Source organism: Balaenoptera musculus, chromosome 15 (assembly GCF_009873245.2).
Source record: "Balaenoptera musculus isolate JJ_BM4_2016_0621 chromosome 15, mBalMus1.pri.v3, whole genome shotgun sequence".
Classification (NCBI taxonomy): domain Eukaryota; kingdom Metazoa; phylum Chordata; class Mammalia; order Artiodactyla; family Balaenopteridae; genus Balaenoptera; species Balaenoptera musculus.
The window spans coordinates 84,061,511-84,081,246 of NC_045799.1; the positions used below are offsets into that span (position 1 = coordinate 84,061,511).

General features: G+C 46.9%; 1 protein-coding gene across 3 annotated transcripts in view; it reads right to left on the bottom strand.

The window, feature by feature from the left end:
• The window catches only part of LOC118881289 (zinc finger protein 12), a 134,853-nt gene extending 119,626 nt beyond the window's left edge, over positions 1–15,227 (bottom strand). The window contains exons 1-3 of one of the 3 annotated variants that reach the window (XM_036826031.1): positions 14,079–14,207; positions 13,690–13,823; positions 12,625–12,689 (exon numbers count right to left, since the gene is read on the bottom strand). Coding sequence is in view for 1 of the 3 variants with exons in the window: in XM_036826028.1 (XP_036681923.1) it covers positions 12,625–12,689; positions 15,046–15,116 (136 nt within the window). In the remaining 2 variants the exon portion in view is untranslated. Of the gene's footprint in view, positions 1–12,624; positions 12,690–13,689; positions 13,824–14,078; positions 14,229–15,045 lie in introns of those variants that run through there. The other 2 variants (XM_036826028.1, XM_036826029.1) reach the window with 2 other exon arrangements.
• Between the last annotated feature and the right edge of the window lie 4,509 nt (positions 15,228–19,736).

A 19,736-nucleotide genomic window follows, 5' to 3' on the forward strand; every position in this document is an offset into this window, starting at 1 on the left:
TTCCTGAATAAAGCATCTTTCTTCTTCCACCAACCCTTGTCTCTGGAACATTGACTTCTGAGCGATGAGCAGCTGCACCTGAGTTCTGTTCCAGCCGATAACATTACTATTGCTCAAGCCTCATTCATATTATATTCATAACAACTTTGAACCAAACTTACTTCCATTGCACAAAGAAAACTAGGAGTGAATAACTGACAACTGCCCATCACACACCAGCACTGTAGGCTAGCAGAGCTCATGAACACACGTAACACAACATTACGAAGCCACAAACATCCCTTACACAACTTCTCCAAGTGCCAGAGACAAACACATTCATTAACACACCCACAGATATAGCCTCTAGGTAACAAATAAAAATATGCAGCAAGAGCATAGAACTTGAGATTATGCTTAGTGATCAATGTTTCAGGTTTCTGTCTTGCTTAGACATGACCTCTGTATCCAATGATTATCCAGTCAGTAACACAATTTAATATCAGTTCAAGCGTTTACGTAAACTAAAGATCTTGGAATGTATCGACAAGCTAACACAGTACAAAACATAGTTACTGTTGAAATAAAGTTTGTCAGAAGAATAATTAAATGTGGCTAAACACAAATTTACATTTTTCATAACCTTAAATATTAAGTAGAAGTAATGTTAGCTTATTTGATGGGTACACCTTTATAAATTTAGGAAGAACACACCCAAGTAGAATTGTTTTCAATGTATGCCTAATACTGATAAATAAGATAGTAGTAACTTTGTATTAAACCAAAACTATTAAACTAGCTTCATTTGCCAAAGATTTACCTAAATTATGTAAACTTGAAGTCTTTAAATTTCTGAGTTGATTTTTTTGTTTGTTTGTGTTTTTGGCTGCACCGAGAGGCTTGCTGGATCTTAGTTCCCTGACCAGGGACTGAACCCGGACCCTGGCAGTGAAAGCACCGAGTCCTAACCACTGCACCACCAGGGAATTCCCTGACTTGATTTCCGTAAGAATACTTTTCTAGCACATTTAAAGTATCAGAAGTTCAAATTCCTTTCTCTCTGAGAATTTTAGGGATACATAATTTTTATAAGCACATTTGTATCTTTGTAAGCCAATGAGGACAGAAACCCTTGAATTTAAGAGACTCTACAATCTACTTTAATAGATCCAGAAGTAGAAAAACATTACATACTCACACTGTCAGAGATAAAGGCCTTTCTGAATTACAGACACACAGACATACAGAGAAATGGAACTTTTACCTTCAGTTCTAAAGTCTTAGACATGGGTCAGGAATAAACACTCACCAGTCTAGAGATTAAAGAGCCGTTCTCCTCCCATTGGGCAAGAGATTCTTAACTGATTTGAGCTTGTCAAAGTAGACAAACAGACGAAGAGAAAAGACTAAGAAAAGACTATCAAACCAGATCCTCTGTCACCTCTCACCTAACTGAGATTAGCTCTGTAGAAACTTAATCGCTTTGGAGAGACCATCAAAAGTCTTCAAATGACAGAGCCAAACTCAGAATCACTGCTGCTACAAATAGGGAAGCACTTAGCTGTAATCTGAAAACAAAGCAAAACACAAAAGTAATAGAAGGGGAAACTAAAGAAACGGAAAGTGAGCCAAGTTCAATGGCTGCTTGGGTGGGTTCACCCCTGCGAGAGGAGAAAAGATGTACCTGGGCTTCACCGGCTCAGGAAACACACCACTTGTTGCTGGGCTTTTACAGCTTTATTTACATATAACTGATATACAAAATCCAGCCCAGGTTTAATTTGTATAACTTGATGAGTTTGGACATATGCACACACCTGTGATACCATCACCACCATCACAGTAATATACTCATCACTTCCAAAAGATTCCTTCTATCCCTTTGTGTCTGTGTATGTGTGTTAGGAATACTTAACACAGCACCAGGTACATGAAAAGGTGCTCAACGTCACTAATCATCCGGGAAATGCAAATCAAAATCATCATGAGATATTACCTCACATCTGTTAGAATGGCTACAATTTTTTCTTTCTTTTTAAACATAAGAGTTGTCAAGGTTGTAGAGAAATCGTAACCCTTGCATATTGTAGGCAGGAATGTAACATCGTGCAGGCACTGTGGAAAACAGTATGGAGTTTTCTCAAAATCTTTTAACTAAAAATTCCATATGATCCAGCAATCCCACTTCTGGGTATACAGGCCCAGCTCAGAGACATTGCAGCTTCAGTTCCAGAACACTGCAATGAAGCAAATACCGCCATAACGCAAGTCACATGAATTTTTTGGTGTACCCGTGCATGAAAAACTTACGTTTACACTATACTGTAGTCTGTTAAGTGTGCGATAGCCTTGTGTCTAAAAAAACAACGTACATACCTTTATTGAAATATACTTTAGGGAAGAGAAATATACATCAATGGAACAGGATAGGAAGCCCAGAGATAAACCCACGCACATATGGTCACCTTATCTTTGATGAAGGAGGCAAGAATATACAGTGGAGAAAAGACAGCCTCTTCAATAAGTGGGGCTGGGAAAACTGGACAGCTACCTGTCAAAGAATGAAATGAGAACACTACCTAACACCATAACACAAAAATAAACTCAAAATGGATTAAAGGCCTAAATGTAAGGCAAGGCACTATAAAACTCTTAGAGGAAAACATAGGCAGAACACTCTATGACATAAATCACAGAAAGATCCTTTTTGACCCACCTCTTAGATAAATGGAAATAAAAACAAAAATAAACAAATGGGACCTAAGGAAACTTAAAAGCTTTTGCACAGCAAAGGAAACCATAAACAAAAAAAAAAAAAAAAAAAACCCTCAGAGTGGGAGAAAATATTTGTAAACGAAGCAACTGACAAAGGATTCATCTCCAAAATATACAAGCGGCTCATGTAGCTCAATATCAAAAAAACAAACAACTCAATTTCAAAATGGACACAAGACCTAAATGGACATTTCTCCAAAGAAGATATAAGATTGCCAACAAACACGTGAAAGGATGCTCAACAACACTAATCATTAGAGAAATGCAAATCAAAACTACAATGAGGGATCACCTCACACCACTCAGAATAGCCATCATCAAAAAATCTACAAACAATAAATGCTGGAGAGGGTGTGGAGAAAAGGGAACCCTCCTCCTGCACTGTTGGGGAGAACGTACACTGATACAGCCACTATGGAGAACAGTATGGAGGTTCCTTAAAAAACTAAAAATAGGGCTTCCCTGGTGGCGCAGTGGTTAAGAATCCTCCTCCCAACACATGGGACACGGGTTCGAGCCGTGGTCCGGGAAGATCCCACATGCTGCAGGGTAACTAAGCCTGTGTGCCACAACTACTGAGCCGGCGCTCTAGAGCCCGAGAGCCACACCCACTGAGCCCGCACGCCTAGAGCCTGCGCTCTGCAACAAGAGAAGCCACCGCAATGAGAAGTCCGCACACCACAATAGTGTAGCGCCTGCTTGCTGCAACTAGAGAAAGCCCGCGCACAGCAACGAAAACCCAACACAGCCAAAAATCATGAATAAATAAAAATAAATAAATTTATTAAAAAAAAAAACAACTAAAAACAGAACTACCATTATGATCCTCCAATCCCACTACTGGGCACATATGCTGAGAAAACCATAATTCAAAGAGAGACACGTACCACAATGTTCACTGCAGCACTATTTACAACAGCCAGGACATGGAAGCAACTTAAGTGTCCATTGAGAGATGAATGGATAAAGAAGATGTGGCACATATATACAATGGAATATGACTCAGCCATAAAAAGAAACGAAACTGAACTATTTGTAGTGAGGTGGATGGACCTAGAGTCTGTGAAACAGAGTGAAGTAACTCAGAAAGAGAAAAACAAATACCGTATGCTAACACATATTTATGGAATCTAAAGAAAAAAAAAAGTGGTTCTGATGAACCTAGTGGCAGGACAGGAATAAAAACGCAGACTTAGAGAATGCACTTGAGGACACGGGGAGGGGGAAGGGGAAGCTGGGACGAAGCGAGAGAGGGGCATGTACATATATACACTACCAAATGTAAAATAGATAGCTAGTGGGAAGCAGCCGCATAGCACAGGGAGATCAGCTCGGTGCTTTCTGTCCACCCAGAGGGGTGGCATAGGGAGGGTGGGAGGGAGACGCAAGATGGAGGGGATATGGGGATATATGTATACATACAGCTGATTCACTTTGTTATACAGCAGAAACTAACACAACACTGTAAAGCAATTATACTCCAATAAAGATGTTAAAAAAAAAATACTTTAGGGACTTCCCTGGTGGTCCAGTGGTTAAGAATCCGCCTTCCAATACAGAGGGCGCAGGTTTGATCCCCGGTCGGGGAACTGAGATCCCACGCGCTGTGCAGCACAGCCGAAACAAAAAAAAACATTAAAAATACTTTATTGCTAAAAAATGCTAACCATCATCTGAGCCTTCGGCGAGTAGTAATCTTTTTGCTGATGGAGGGTTTGAAATAGTGTGAGAATTGCTAAAATATGACACAAAGACAAGAAGTGAGCAACTGCTGTTGGAAATACGGTGCCAACAGACTTGCTCCACAAAGAGCTGCCGCAAACCTTCAATTTGTAAAACACACAAGATTCGGGAAGCACGATAATTATAATAGAATGTAATGTAGTATGATGTAATATAATGGGATATAATATAATATAGCCTGTATAGTCAAAGAAAAGGAAATCAATATCTAGAAGAGATATACGCACCTCTACATTCATTACAGCATTATTCACAAGAGCCAAGATAGGAAAACAATGCAAATTTTCATCAACAGAGAAATGGATAAAGAAAATGTGGTATATACATAGGATATGATTCAGACTTATTAGTAGGAAATCCTACCAGTTGTGACAACGGGGACAGAACTAGAAGACATTATGATAAGTGAAATGGGTCAGTCACAGAAGGACAAAACTGTGTGTTTCCACTTATACGAGGTATCTGAAAGAGGCAAACATAAATTGTCAGGGGTGGGGGAGGAGAGAATGGGGAGTTGTTCCATGGGTATAAAGTTACAGTTACACAGGATGCATATGTTCTAGAGAACTGCTGTATGACTAAGTGTCTATAGGTAACGAGGCACACTATTCTCTTCGTTCTAATTAAAAAATTTTAATTCAAGTGTAACTGACCTACAACACTATGTTAGGTCCAGGTGCACAATATCAATATTTCTATACGTTAGAAAAGAATCATGGTCTAGTTACCATCCGTCAGCGTACAAAGTTATAATGTTATTGACTGTATTCCCCATGCTGTATATTTCATTCCCATGACTCATTTCTTTTTTAACTGGTTATCTGTTCCTCTTCATCTCCCTCACCTATTTCACTCATCCACCTACCCTCTTCTGGCAACCACCTGTTTGTTCTCTGTATCTATGAGTCTGTTTCTGTTAAGTGACATTAGTTCATTTGTTTTGCTTTTTAGATTCCACATACAAATGAGATCATACGATATTTGCCTTTCTCTGTCTGACTTATTGCACGTAGCATAATACCCTCTAGCTCCATCCATGTTGCCACAAATGGCAAGATTTCATTCTTTTTTTTTTTAATTTTAAAAAATTTATTTAGTTTACTTTTGGCTGCGTTGGGTCTTTGTTGCTGTATGTGGCCTCTTTTCTAGTTGCGGCGAGCGGGGGCTTCTGTTCCTTGCGGTGCGTGGGCTTCTCACTGCGGTGGCTTCTCTTGTTGCAGAGCATGGGCTCCAGGTGAGCGGGCTTCAGTAGCTGTGGTACACGGGCTCAGTAGTTGTGGCTCGCAGGCTCTAGAGCATGGCTCAATAGTTGTGGCACACAGGCTTAGGTGCTCCGTGGCATGTGGGATCTTCCGGGACCAGGGCTTGAACCCATTTCCCCTGCATTGGCAGGCGGATTCTTAACCACTGCACCCCGAGGGAAGCACCTCATTCTTTGTTTTTTTTTTTTTATGGCTAACAGTCCATTGTGTGTGTGCGTGTAGCCATATATATATATATATATATGACGCATTTTCTTTATCCATTCAACTATGGATGGACACTTAGGTTGCATCTATACACTGGCTATTATAAGCAATGCTCAGTGAACATAGGGGTGCATGTGTCTTTTTGAACTAGTGTTTTTGTTTTCTTCCGAAAAAATACACACAAGTGGAATTTCTGGATCTTATAATAGTTCTACTTTAAAATTTTTGAGGAGTGAGGTGCACTACTCCTGACACGAAGTTTACCTGGTGCTGTTAGGTGAATCCATCCAGGATCTCTGTGAAGACCTCCAAAACTGTTAAAACATAAGGGTAGGCACTTCCCTGGTGGCCCAGTGGTAAAGAATCCGCCTTACAATGCAGGGGACCTGGGTTCAATCCCTGGTCAGGGGACTGAGATCCCACATGCCGCAGGGTAACTAAGGAATGGTGTGGAGGAGGTGAAGGAAAAGACCACACCAAGCTCAGAGGCCCTTTCAGATGGCAACAAACTCCTGACATTGACTGAAAATCAACGTTCTTTACGTGGAACAATCGAAGAGGCAGGATGGGTCCTGTTAGCAAGGTCCCCTGAGATGCCAGGTCACCTGACCCCCAGCTCCAGATGCACAGATGTCCGGGACCCAGGCTTTGCTGGCCTGGGAAGGCTGAGGGTGCCCAGCTGCTGACGGGACACACGGGGTGGGGGAAGAGGTGGCTGCCGCCCAAGGCACACGAGTGTCTGTGCAGAACTGCCTCGGCTCAGCCTCCAGAAGCCTGTCTCAGAAAGCGACAGCAAGTCTTCCAGAAGCTCTGCCCAAATTCCATGCAGGCGTCACCGGTCACACCTGTGGCTGCCCGGATGAAGACTGGGGGCCCACACGTTCACACACTGGAAGTTATTACCAAATGCAAGAGAGTGAGGGATCAGACCATGAACTAGTCTAATTATAATGCATAAGTAGAATCACGCACACCTTATTCTACTTCCCGGTTTTGCATTTGTAATTTCACAAAATGTGTGATTTGTAGGGGGGAGGGGGTTTAATTGCTTGTACTTTTTGCCTGATGAGAAAAAAACAGCACAATAAGAAAACATTGTAGTTTTCACTTCTAATGCGCATAAAAATACATGCACTGTTGTTGCTTGAAAACAGCATTACTGTGAATGTTCCAAATGATTTTCTATTTGGTGATGGGTTAAGTGTAACTTGCCCACGTTCACTTTTATGAAAAGAGAAGATTAGAAAACTGCACTCTTCTTGCATTTTAAACTTTAAGAAAATGGATTTCAGAAAACCTGGATAACAAATTAAGAAAGCAATCAGAACTGCAAATATTTAGGGGTTTTAGGTTCGTTTCAAAACACAAGGGAACAACCCATGATGTATGTGTCTTAAAAGACCACTTGGGGGCTTCCCTGGTGGCCCAGTGGTTGAGAATCTGCCTGCCAATGCAGGGGACACGGGTTCGAGCCCTGCTCTGGGAAGATCTCACATGCTGCGGAGCAACTAGGCCTGTGAGCCACAATTACTGAGCCTGCGCGTCTGGAGCCTGTGCTCCGCAACAAGAGAGGCCGCGACGGTGAGAGGCCAGTGCACCGCGATGAAGAGTGGCCCCCACTTGGCGCGACTAGAGAAAGCCCTCGCACAGAAACAAAGACCCAACACAGCCATAAATAAATAAATAAATAAATAAATAAATAAAAAAGACCACTTGGTACAGTAAGATTCCACAGACGGCCTTGTAATCACAGAACGCAGCACTGGTTACACATTTCCCACAAGCCATGTTCTCAGCGTGAGGCTAACAGTGTCGGCTCACTCCCCTGCTTGGGGGCAGAGAGGACCGGTCTCCTTTGCTTTCTGAGATTCCTTTCATGAGTGGCTAGAAAGCTTAAGCACTGGAATTCCATTAGAGAAAAGGAGTATTCCTCAGAGGATTGTAAACGACAAACACCCAAGAGGACTTTAACAGCGGCGTCCATGTGTCAGAGACCTCCCACGCATGGCTGGGGCCCAAATGACACAGAACAGCGGGGGCCCAAGGGCCGCAGTCCTAGGACGCCGCTCCCCAACCAAAAGAGTCCTCTCGCTCGACAGGGAAAAAGAAAGGTGTTCTCAGACACACACAGCCTCCAGAGACAGCAAGTGAGGACCCCACCTGCCTGGCCTGTCCCAGGAGAGTGGCTGATGCAGTGCCAGAACCAGAAAGGGGAACTAAGAACCAACAGAAAGGGAACCACGAGACTGACGCATTCCTCCCACCTCCCCCGCCTCCCCCCACAAAGAAGCTGCACTCCAGTACTGACCACGGAGGGTGCTGTTCAACTAGGAATCTTACCCACACAAACGTGCTGATTTTGAGAAACTTTTAAAATGCATAGTATTCAACTTCTCAAAGTAAAGAAAAGTAATGAATTACATAGTAATGCTGGAAAATACAGGAAAAAGACAATAAAACTTGGAAAACAATGTTTACTAACATGACCCCAACTGGAAAAATTTAGAAACATTTAAGACGACTCTGTAAGTCAATAAGACAAGGAAAACAAAACAGAACAAAACAAAACAAAACAAAAAAAGACAGTATTGGGTCAGGAAGACGGGCAGTGGACATGAACAGGCCCTTCATATAAAAACAGAAATACACCGGTCTGAAAAGACCACAGACTGAAGGATCCCAATTACGTGACATTCTGGAAAGGGCAAAAATAGACAGACAGTAACAAGACCAGCAGCTGTCGGGGGCTTGGGGGCACTGAGGGGGATGAACAGGTGGCCCCCAGGGATGTTTTGGGCACTGAAATGGTTCTGGGTGGCACTGCAGTGGTGGCTGCAGGTCATCACACGTGTCCAAACCTGAACAGCAGGACACAGAGAGTGAGCCTTGATGTAAGCTACAGACTCCAGGGGAGAGCTAGGCGTCAGTGCTGATCCACCACCGAGACGACGCGCCACACAAGCGCGAGATGCTATCAAGGGAGGGAACCCAGAGGGACGGGGACAGGAAACTGCTGTCTGCTCGACTCTCCTGTAACCCTAAAACTGCTCTAAAATCTGTCTATCAGTTAAAATGAAGAAACAGCTTCTAAGCACCTGAAAACGCTCTCAACCTCATTCGCGATTAAGGAAAAACCCCAAGAGAACGTCCATACCGTTTACCGGGGCCTAGGACCAGCGGGAACACGCCGCGGCCTCGCCCCTTCCTGTCGGGCATCGCGCTGGAGCCCAGAGTCCCCCTGACTTGACCCACCGCACCCCACCCCGCGTTTCATGCCGTCCACAGTCTCTACACATGACATCTTTTGATCAGATGACTCACTGTCCCAATTACAAGGTTTCACTTTCTCCACAGGATGAAAGCAAAACCAGCACACAGGGGAGGCTCTTCAGTCAACCTCAGGGTCTGCCTGCATTCACGTCCCGCTGTTCCTGACAGGAGGCCCACATCCTAAGGAAGGCGGTCCTTACCAGCACCTCAGGAGCCTCATCCAGCCCACCTCACGCTGCTCTGAGAGCCTTGCCAACCTCTGCAGCTACCCAAGTCCTGGTCACGTGAGGGCCGTCACCCTTCCCCGAGTCACTGAGCCACGGGCTCTGACAATGCATTTAAAACCAGGCTCTCGGACTTCCCTGGTGGCGCAGTGGTTAAGAATTCGCCTGCCAATGGTGGGCACACGGGTTCGAACCCTGGTCCGGGAAGATCCCACATGCTGCGGAGCAACTAAGCCCGTGAGTCACAACTACTGAGCCCGCGAGCCACAACTACGGAAGCCCGCATGCCTAGAAGCCGTGCTCCGCAATAAGAGAAGCCACCGCAATGAGAAGCCCGCGCACCGCCACGAAGAGTAGCCCCCGCTCGTCGCAACTAGAGAAAAAAGCTCGCGCACAGCAACAGAGACCCAACGCAGCCAAAAACGAATAAATTAATACGTAAATAAACAAAAATTAAAAGAAAGAAAGAAGGAGAGAAAAGCAGGCTCTGCTTTGTCAGCACTCTGGAGTTCCCTACGTATCGACGGGCAGGATTCCCGTCCTCTCCTGTAATTACGTCTGTGAAGTGCCTTTCCTGAGGAGAACAGAAGCTCCCGGAAGCAGAGAATTGCTTCTTAAGATCACATGCAGAACCTGAAGACACTGGATGTTTACGTCTAAGAAAAGAGACACAACACTAGATGGTGTGAAGGGTCACCAAAGCCAAGAGCCAGGCAAGCAGGACACTTCCTCTGGGGATCCTTCCATCAGCAGAGCAGAAAATGTCCGTGGCCAGAACTGGCACTCAATGCGCTTTGAGCTGAGAAGTACCCGTGGAATCACACAGGCTCCTCAAAGAGTAATTACTCCCACATTTAAGAAACGAGATGGCTTTTCAGGCAGAGAAAGCAAGTACAGTCTTCCCTGCTGGCGGAACGGTGTGTGCTGATGGTCAGGATGGAGCTGGGCCTCAGAGCGCTGCCCTCTCCTCCAGCCCCCAACCTCACCCTCACCCTCAGCTGAGGAGCTGCTTCCCTGAGAACAGAGAAGCCATCGGAGGGCTTCTCCACCTGCACCCCAGCTCTGCCACCCCCTCCCCACGCCAGGACCCCGGGCCGCAGCTCTCCCCGCTCCCACACGCGTCTACTGGATCAGTCCCGCTGTTGTTTCTCCCGTTACAACACAGCACAACACGACACAACACCCGCCCCGGACCTCAGCTCCTACTCCAGCTACTGTCCAATTTCTCTTTTCCCCGTCACAGCAAAACGTCTTGAAAAAGCTAGGAACACAACAAACCCCGTTCTCCCACTCCTCTCTCCTAAGCCTCTCCGAGCAGGATCTCACCCCACACACCCATCCAAACGCATCAGCAGCGAGTTACGACCTCCCCCCAGTGCTGGGCTCGAAGGTTAACAGCTCCACAGAACGGCAACCTCATTTGTCCAATCACCCAGGGAACCTCTAAAGTGCTTCCCACGTGGAGACAAACTGCTGTGATTCATATTTTAGGAGAAATACTCAGCGTGGAAAATACACTTGAGCTGGTGGAGGAAAGAGGTAGCAGCACAGAAAAAAAGGTTCTGTAACTACAGAAATGAAAAAATAAGCTATTTTAATGGTACAAGTATGGGATAAAGAGGAACCAATAAAAACCGTTTAGAATACGACATTAACAAGCCTAATACTACAACGTGCTAACAGAGGATGGAGAAGGACTCTACAATGAACCCATTTTTCTGGGTAGGGTGACAGGCTGGATGATGCAACGATGAGCCGGCAGGGACAAAAGGAGAAGGCAAGGGGCGGGGGAGCTGTAAATAATCATTTTTGGATCTACTGGATCTAGTCATTTGAGGTGCCCTTTGGACAAACTCCATAGAGATGCTGGCAAGTGGCTGGACAGAGGCATCTATCTGGTCCAGGTGGGAGAACTGACAGAGCTGGAGGTGAAAAGCACCAGAGGGTGAGATCAGACAGCTTTAAGAGTCATGAACCAAGAGTAAAAAGACAACACACAAAGAGGATGGAAGAAAGAATCAGTCAGGAAGAGAGCAAGGAGAGATCTGTCACAGAAACCAACATAGGAGACTCTGCAGATGGGAAGGTGACAGTGGTCTGAAGTGAGGACTGGCAAATCTCCACTGGTTTGTATGCTGGATGACAGGTCACCTCAACCGGATCAGGGTCCGGGGAGGGGCAGAACCAAGACCGCAGGCTGCACGATAAAATTCAGATGGGAGGGCTTCCCTGGTGGCGCAGTGGTTGGGAGTCTGCCTGCTGGTGCGGGGGACGCGGGTTCGAGCCCTGGTCTGGGGGGATCCCACGTGCCGCGGAGCAACTGGGCCCATGGGCCACAATTGCTGAGCCTGCGCGTCTGGAGCCTGTGCTCCGCAACAGGAGAGGCCGCGATGGTGAGAGGCCCGCGCATCGCGATGAAGAGTGGTCCCCACTTGCCGCAACTGGAGAAAGCCCTCGCACAGAAACGAAGACTCAACACAGTCATAAATAAATAAGTAAATAAATAAAAGAACGTGAATTTCTTAAAAAAAAAAAAAATTCAGATGGGAAATAAGGAATCTTTGCCAGAGACATCACTACGTGGTGTGTAACGCGACCCCGTTAGATTGTAAGAGACAAAGCGGGACATTTACTTGAAGGGTGAGAAGGCAGTTCCTCCAGAGGATCCTCACTGCATCCCTGGATTGAGCACTGAAAACAATGTACCTACGGGACAACAGTGTTGTACTGAACAGAGAAGTTATATGCACTGAGTGCTCCCTGGACAGCATGCTCTCGGCTTACAGGAAGCACAGGAAGGCACCAATGTCAACACGTTAGGGGCTGTCACTCAGGAAGGCTAGCGGCCTACAGCGGGATCCTCAAGGAAACCTTTCACGCCCGAGAACAAAAGTGCTTCGGCAGGACAATGTAAGTCAAGCAAGGGATGGTATTTTGCCACAAATGTCAAGAACCCAAGGCTTGTACTGTGGCTATAAGAGGATCGTGGGATCTGCGCGTAGAACTTGCCAGAAACGCTTGGTACTGACCTGTTCCTCTACGCTTTGTCTAACCACATCTTTTACCTACTTCTACTTTCCCATTTTAAATTTTGAACTATTTGCCTCCCAAGCTGTTATTACAAAACAAGAGCAGCAAGGCAATACGTAAACAGCAAAACTCACCGGAGACCGATTCATTTTCCGCTGCTCTTGGAACAACGTGCAGGACTGTGACAGTGGAGGCGGACCTGGAGAAGGAAAACGCAAGTAGTGAAGCTACGAATGAAGGGGCTCAGGGTGCACGACCACCTGTCTCGGGCTCCACAAGAGACACCTGTGGGAGACCCGCCCTTTCACCTTCAGAAGGGCCTGTTAGAATGAGGAGGGAGCAACCACCCTCAGGTCTGTAACTCCCACGTGACTGTGGTAACTGGGGCGATACTTTGTTTTCAGTAGTCAGTGTACACTAAATCCTATTAAAATAAACCTCCATCGTTAAATATGAGATTAAAAAACGCTTAGAGTTTATCTTTTCTCACCAACTCTGCTAACAACTTCAGAACAAAAAATCCACAGGATACCCAGGATAAAGGGATACACTCAGGTGCGTTTCACTCTTTCAATTATTTGGAGAAACTTAAGTGCGACGCTCAAAAAAATCTTTTCTTAAAACTTATTTGAAGTGGACAGAACACCTGCCCTAGGAGTTCTGAGTCCTGTTAGCGACCCCACGTGCACACCCGGTGAGGATCTGGGACAAGTCACCTCCCTTCTCAGGCCCAATCTCTTCCTTACTCAACCGAGGCAGCAGAACAGAAGCCTTGCAGACTCATCCTGCACTAACTACACTGTGCGATTCCACGGGGCACAACCCAGGGGGGCAGCGGACGCTTAGATTAGACAACCAACGTGCTGATGAGCCTTGAGAGACACGTGCGAGAGCCCGACACGGCGACAGCAAGAGGACGAGGACAAGGAGGATCGGGGTTGGAGGGAGGGGTGGACGCGGCACGTCCCAGCCGAGCCTGTGGCCCCTGCTCCCCCAGGACACCCGGAACTCACAAGTCCCAAGGGAGCCCCATCCGGAGCAGCCGGCCCTGCCCTCCAGCCCGACCCCTCCACCTCCGGGAAGCGGTCAAACCCTCCCGGTCGCTCTCCTGTGGGGCCCGGGGCGGGTTCACCCGAGCCCCGCTCTCCAAGGGCCGCAGGGTCTACAACCGCCTGCAGGCCCGAAGACGCACCACCTACCCCGTCGGGACTCGCGGACCGGCCCCGGGCTCCCGAGGCTCCGGGCCGGGGGCTTCTCCTCCGGCGCGCTCCTCTCCCGGGGTCCCTCCTCGCCACCTCACGAGGCCACTGGGCCCGAGGAGCCGGCTCTGGGCCTATGGGACAAGCTCCCTTCAGGCCCACGTCCCTACCGGGGCCTCGCTCTGCCGCGCGCTGCAAACGGTCGGGCACTGCGCCGCCGCCGCCCGCCCGGCCCCTGCGGCCCAGCCCGCGGGCTCCGCGGCTCGCGCTCGGGGGTCCCCGTTCCAGCCTCCGCCCGGCCCACGCGAACCCTCGCCCGCACAGCCCGCGCCCGCTGGCTGCCGGCCTGGCCGGACGGCGTCCAGCGCCGCACGCCCCGCAATCCTCACCCGCCAGCCGCCAGGACCTGAGAACAACGACCAGCAGGGACCCGGGCACGCACTGGAAGCGGGGGCGGCGCGGCAACGGTGCGCGTGCGCCAACACGCACAAACCGCGAGGCGCACCTGCGCAGGGGGACGCCCGAAATCAGCCTGCCAAAGCCCGCCCGGAGAGCGGGACAAGCACCAGGACTCTATTTCCCAGAAATCTCCACGCCGTCAAGTTAAGGAGCTTTTTTAAAAAAAATTTTTTTAAACATTTTACTATAGAAAACAATAAAAACAATAAAATATAAACAAAAATAGCAGTATAATGAACTCTTCTGTATCCATCATCCAGGTTCAACTCATAGTTAATCTTTTTTTTAAATTTCTGATATACATTTTAAAGTACTAACTAGAATTATGACTTATAACATTATACCAGAACATATAAGATTTTTAGAAATTTCATGTAATGTCTGAAACATAAAGACGCAGACGTAGAGAATGCACTTGAGGACACGGGGAGGGGGAAGGGTAAGCTGGGACGAAGCAAGAGAGTGGCATGGACATATATACACTACCAAATGTAAAATAGATAGCTAGTGGGAAGCAGCCGCACAGCACAGGGAGATCAGTTCAGTGCTTTCTGTCCACCCAGAGGGGTGGGATAGGGAGGGTGGGAGGCAGACGCAAGATGGAGGGGATATGGGGATATATGTATACATACAGCTGATTCACTTTGTTATACAGCAGAAACTAACACAACACTGTAAATCAATTATACTCCAATAAAGATGTTAAAAAAAAAATACTGGGCCCGCGGCGGCCCGGACAAGGGGCCGGTGGCGGCGGCGCGGGCCTGCTCCCCACGCTGCCTGCGCGAGTCCACCGCAGGCCCGTTACTCCCCGCGCCACAACCCGTCAGGACGCGCCGCCCTCCGCTTGCGCTGAGGCCGCCGAGGGCAGCAGGAAGCCGCTAAGCTGATACTTACTCAGGGGTCGGGTGCTCGGGGTCGTAGAAATCCCCCATCTTCGGAGGCGGCTGCGGCGGCAGCTGCTTCATCCGGAGCGGCTGGAGACGGCGACGCGAGCCCCCTCCCCGCGGCAGGGCGACGGGAGGGAGGGGAGGGGAGGACGCCGCTGGTCCGACGGCGGCGGCGGCGGCGGCGGCGGCGGCGGCGGCGGCGGCGGCGGCGGCGGCGGCGGCAGGGGCGGCCCGCGTCGCTTGCTCGCTCGCTCGCTCGCTCCCTCCCTCTGGCGCCCGCCCGCCGCTCTCTCCCCCACACGCTCACACGGGGAGCGACGCTTACCCCGCCCTCCCCTCTGCAGCGCAGGCCCGGCCCCTTAAAGAGACACGCACCCGCCGCTAGTCCGCCGCCAGTCGGCGCGCCGGCAGATGCCGGTTGTCCTCAGGCCCGAGCGGGAGGAGCGGGAGGAGCGGGAGGAGCGGGAGGGGCTGTGCGCAGCCCGCGGACCCGGCCCGACTTCGCCAGCGACTTCCTGGAACTATAAGCCCCAGGCCTGAGCGCCGTTGGCCCGCCCCGGGCCGAGAGCCGCTGTGCCGCGAACCCTCCCTCGGGCCCGCTGTGGCGGCGGGGCGCTGAGGCGTGACCCGGCGCGCCCCGGGGTTGTTTGCCGGCGACGACGGGGAAACAGCCCGAGCCCGCCGGGACACTAGCCTGCCTGCTCCGCCGCTCTCCAAGACCTGCCCTCCCGGAGCGCCGGAGTCCGCAGCGGCGCCGAGGGCCTCTGCCCCGGGCCTGCGGGCTCTGAGCCCAGTGAAGCCATTTTACAGAGAAGCAAATCAATGCTGGGAAGGACCAACACCTTTACCCAAGATCCACTGCAAGAGGCAGACCTGGACTCAACTGCATGGCCACCTGTCACCCAAGTCCAAGCATTAGCATCACACCACGCTGCTTATGGAAGAAGTATGAGACACAGTTCCAACCCCTCCAGTAGCTAACAGGTCTCTGGGAGACAGGATCAGCATGAACAGATTCAGAGGAGGAACAGAGATAATGTGTGCTGAAACTTGATTCTATGGGATTTTCATCAGAACTCAGAGGTTGGCACTTACTGCACGGACCTACTGTATGAAGCAGGTGGATTGGCCAGCACAAGGGGTTGCTGTGGTGCATCGCCCAAATTCCCCTTCTGGACCCAAGCCACGCGGCATGTGTGACACTAGTTCCCCGACCAGGGATTGAACCTGCGCCCCCTGCATTGGAAACTTGGAGTCTTAACCACTGGACCGCGAGGGAAGTCCCTGTATCATATTTTAGATCTCACATGTAAGTGATGTCATATGGTATTTGTCTTTCTCTGTCTGACTTACTTCACATAGTATGATGATCTCTAGGTCCGTCCATGTTTCTGCAAATGGCGTCATTTCATCCTTTTTCATGGCTGATACTCTAGCTTTTTTTGTTCTGCTCTCCAAGAGCTAGGCGTTCTTGGGCAATTGTCAGGGGATAGAGGAGGCAAAATTATTGAATAAAAATTGTCAATACTCCCACTGCCTCTATCATTTATCCGAATTCAAAACTTGGGGCAGAATGCCCTGGTCTTAATTTAACTTTACTCTTAACAGAAATGAGCCCAAGACAGGGAGAGACAGGAAGCCCTCTCCAAGAGTAAAGAAGGGTAATGACTTTTTCTTATAAAGGGACAGAGGGCTATTGGTGATCCAGGCCTAGACTTGGGCCAACCAATGTTAGAAAATTTATGGGCAATGAAGAACTGGAAACATGTATCAAAGCCCTAAGAAGGCCTTCTCATGCCCCAGGGGAATCAGATCCTGGTTTGAAGACCACACATCTTGGTCATAGTGGAGCTGGTGAAGAGATATTGCCTCTTCACTCTACCAGATCCAGAAGGAATTGGAGGTAAATCCCTCGGCCAGAAAAGGGAGGGACTATGACTTTTTAATGAGTAATTAATAATAATAATAATAATACCTTTTCTTCTTAATTTATTCATAGGTTTTCATAAATAAACTATATACTATTACTTTTCATTATTTATGCCTAGTGCTCACACACACTGGTTTTCATGTTTACTTGACATTAAAATTGACAAGAGAGATCTTTTAATTCTTTTAATAGTTAGCCAAAATTTGATTTTCTCTTCAGAACTTTTTTGTTTGAAGATTTGTATCATTTTGTGACTTTGTTTAAGTTCCTATATTGAGATCACCCCAGAACACTTTTTAAAGGATCAATCTACCTGAACTGTTACACTTGGGAAATGGCTCAAGAGATGCTAATTTATCAACATAATGAAATACCATGCAGTCAACAGAAACAGCAATGTTGAAGGCAAACGATGTGGTTGTGTACAATAGCATTTTAAAAAATTTTATTGGAGTATAGTAGATTTATAATGTTGTATTAGTTTTAGGTGTACCACATGGTGATTCAGTTATACATATACATATATTCATTCTTTTTCAGATTTTTTCCCATGTAAGTTATTACAGCATATTGAGTATAGTTCCCCGTGCTATACAGTAAGTCCTTTTTGGTTATCTATTTTATATATAGTAGTGTGTGTATGTTAATTCCAAGCTTACAAAGCATCTTAAATGCAGAAACTAGACCACTATTATCAGTGAGTCAGATTATGTTGGTTCAGAGCTGAATTGGAGAAATTTAACGTATTAAGTGGGAGATACATGAGGAATTTTCTCCCTTAAATCGTTTTCTTAATGTGGTTAAAATATGTGTTGTGCAATAAAAATATGTAGTGTAAAAAAAAAAAAAAACTTTAGGGGCTTCCCTGGTAGTCCAGTGGTTAAGAATCCGCCTTCCAATACAGAGGGCGCAGGTTTGATCCCCGGTCGGGGAACTGAGATCCCACGTGCTGTGCAGCACAGCCGAAACAAAAAAAAAAATTAAAAATAGTTTATTGCTAAAAAATGCTAACCATCATCTGAGCCTTCGGCGAGTAGTAATCTTTTTGCTGATGGAGGGTTTGAAATAGTGTGAGAATTACTAAAATATGACACAAAGACAAGAAGTGAGCAACTGCTCTTGGAAATACGGTGCCAACAGACTTGCTCCACAAAGAGCTGTCGCAAACCTTCAATCTGTAAAAAACACAAGATCCGGGAAGCACAATAATTATAATAGAATGCAATGTAATATGATATAATGTAATATAATATAATATAGCCTGTATAGTCAAAGAAAAGGAAATCAATATCTAGAAGAGATATATGCACCTCTACATTCATTACAGCATTATTCACAAGAGCCAAGATAGGAAAGCAATGCAAATTTTCATCAACAGAGAAATGGGTAAAGAAAATGTGGTATATACATAGGATATGATTCAGACTTATTAGTAGGAAATCCTACCAGTTGTGACAACGGGGACAGAACTAGAAGACATTATGATAAGTGAAATGGGTCAGTCACAGAAGGACAAAACTGTGTGTTTCCACTTATACGAGGTATCTGAAAGAGTCAAACATAAATTGTCAGGGGTGGGGGAGGAGAGAATGGGGAGTTGTTCCATGGGTATAAAGTTACAGTTACACAGGATGCATATGTTCTAGAGAACTGCTGTATGACTAAGTGTCTATAGGTAACGAGGCACACTATTCTCTTCGTTCTAATTAAAAAATTTTAATTCAAGTGTAACTGACCTACAACACTATGTTAGTTCCAGGTGCATAATATCAATATTTCTATACATTAGAAAATGATCACCATGATAAGTCTAGCTATGGTCTAGTTACCATCGGTCACCGTACAAAGTTATTATAATGTTACTGACTGTATTCCCCATGCTGTATGTAACTGGTCATTTGTTCCTCTTAATCTCCCTCACCTATTTCACTCATCCACCTACCCTCTTCTGGCAACCACCTGTTTGTTCTCTGTATCTATGAGTCTGTTTTTGTTTAGTTACATTAGTTCTTTTGCTTTGTTTTTTAGATTCCACATACAAATGAGATCGTACGGTATTTGTCTTTCTCTGTCTGACTTATTGCACTTAGCATAATACCCTCTAGCTCCATCCATGTTGCCACAAATGGCAAGATTTCATTCTTTTTTTTAATTTTTAAATATTTATTTATTTTACTTTTGGCTGCGTTGGGTCTTTGTTACTGTATGTGGCCTTTTCTCTAAGTGCGGCGAGCGGGGGCTTCACTTCATTGCGGTGCGTGGGCTTCTCATTGCGGTGGCTTCTCTTGTTGCAGAGCATGGGCTCTAGGTGAGCGAGCTTCAGTAGTTGTGGTACGCAGGCTCAGTAGTTGTGGCTCGCAGGCTCTAGAGCACAGGCTCAATAGTTGTGGCACACGGGCTTAGGTGCTCCGTGGCATGTGGGATCTTCCTGGACCAGGGCTTGAACCCATGTCCCCTGCATTGGCAGGCGGATTCTTAACCACTGCAACCCCAGCGAAGCCCCTCATTCTTTTTTTTTTTCATGGCTAATAGTCCTTTGTGTGTGTGTGTGTGTGTGTGTGTGTGTGTATACATACATATATACATATATATATATATATATATGATGCATCTTCTTTATCCATTCATCTATGGATGGACACTTAGGTTGCTTCTATACACTGGCTATTACAAATAATGCTCAGTGAACATAGGGGTGCATGTATCTTTTTGAACTAGTGTTTTTTTTTCTTCTGAAAAAATACACAGAAGTGGAATTTCTGGATCCT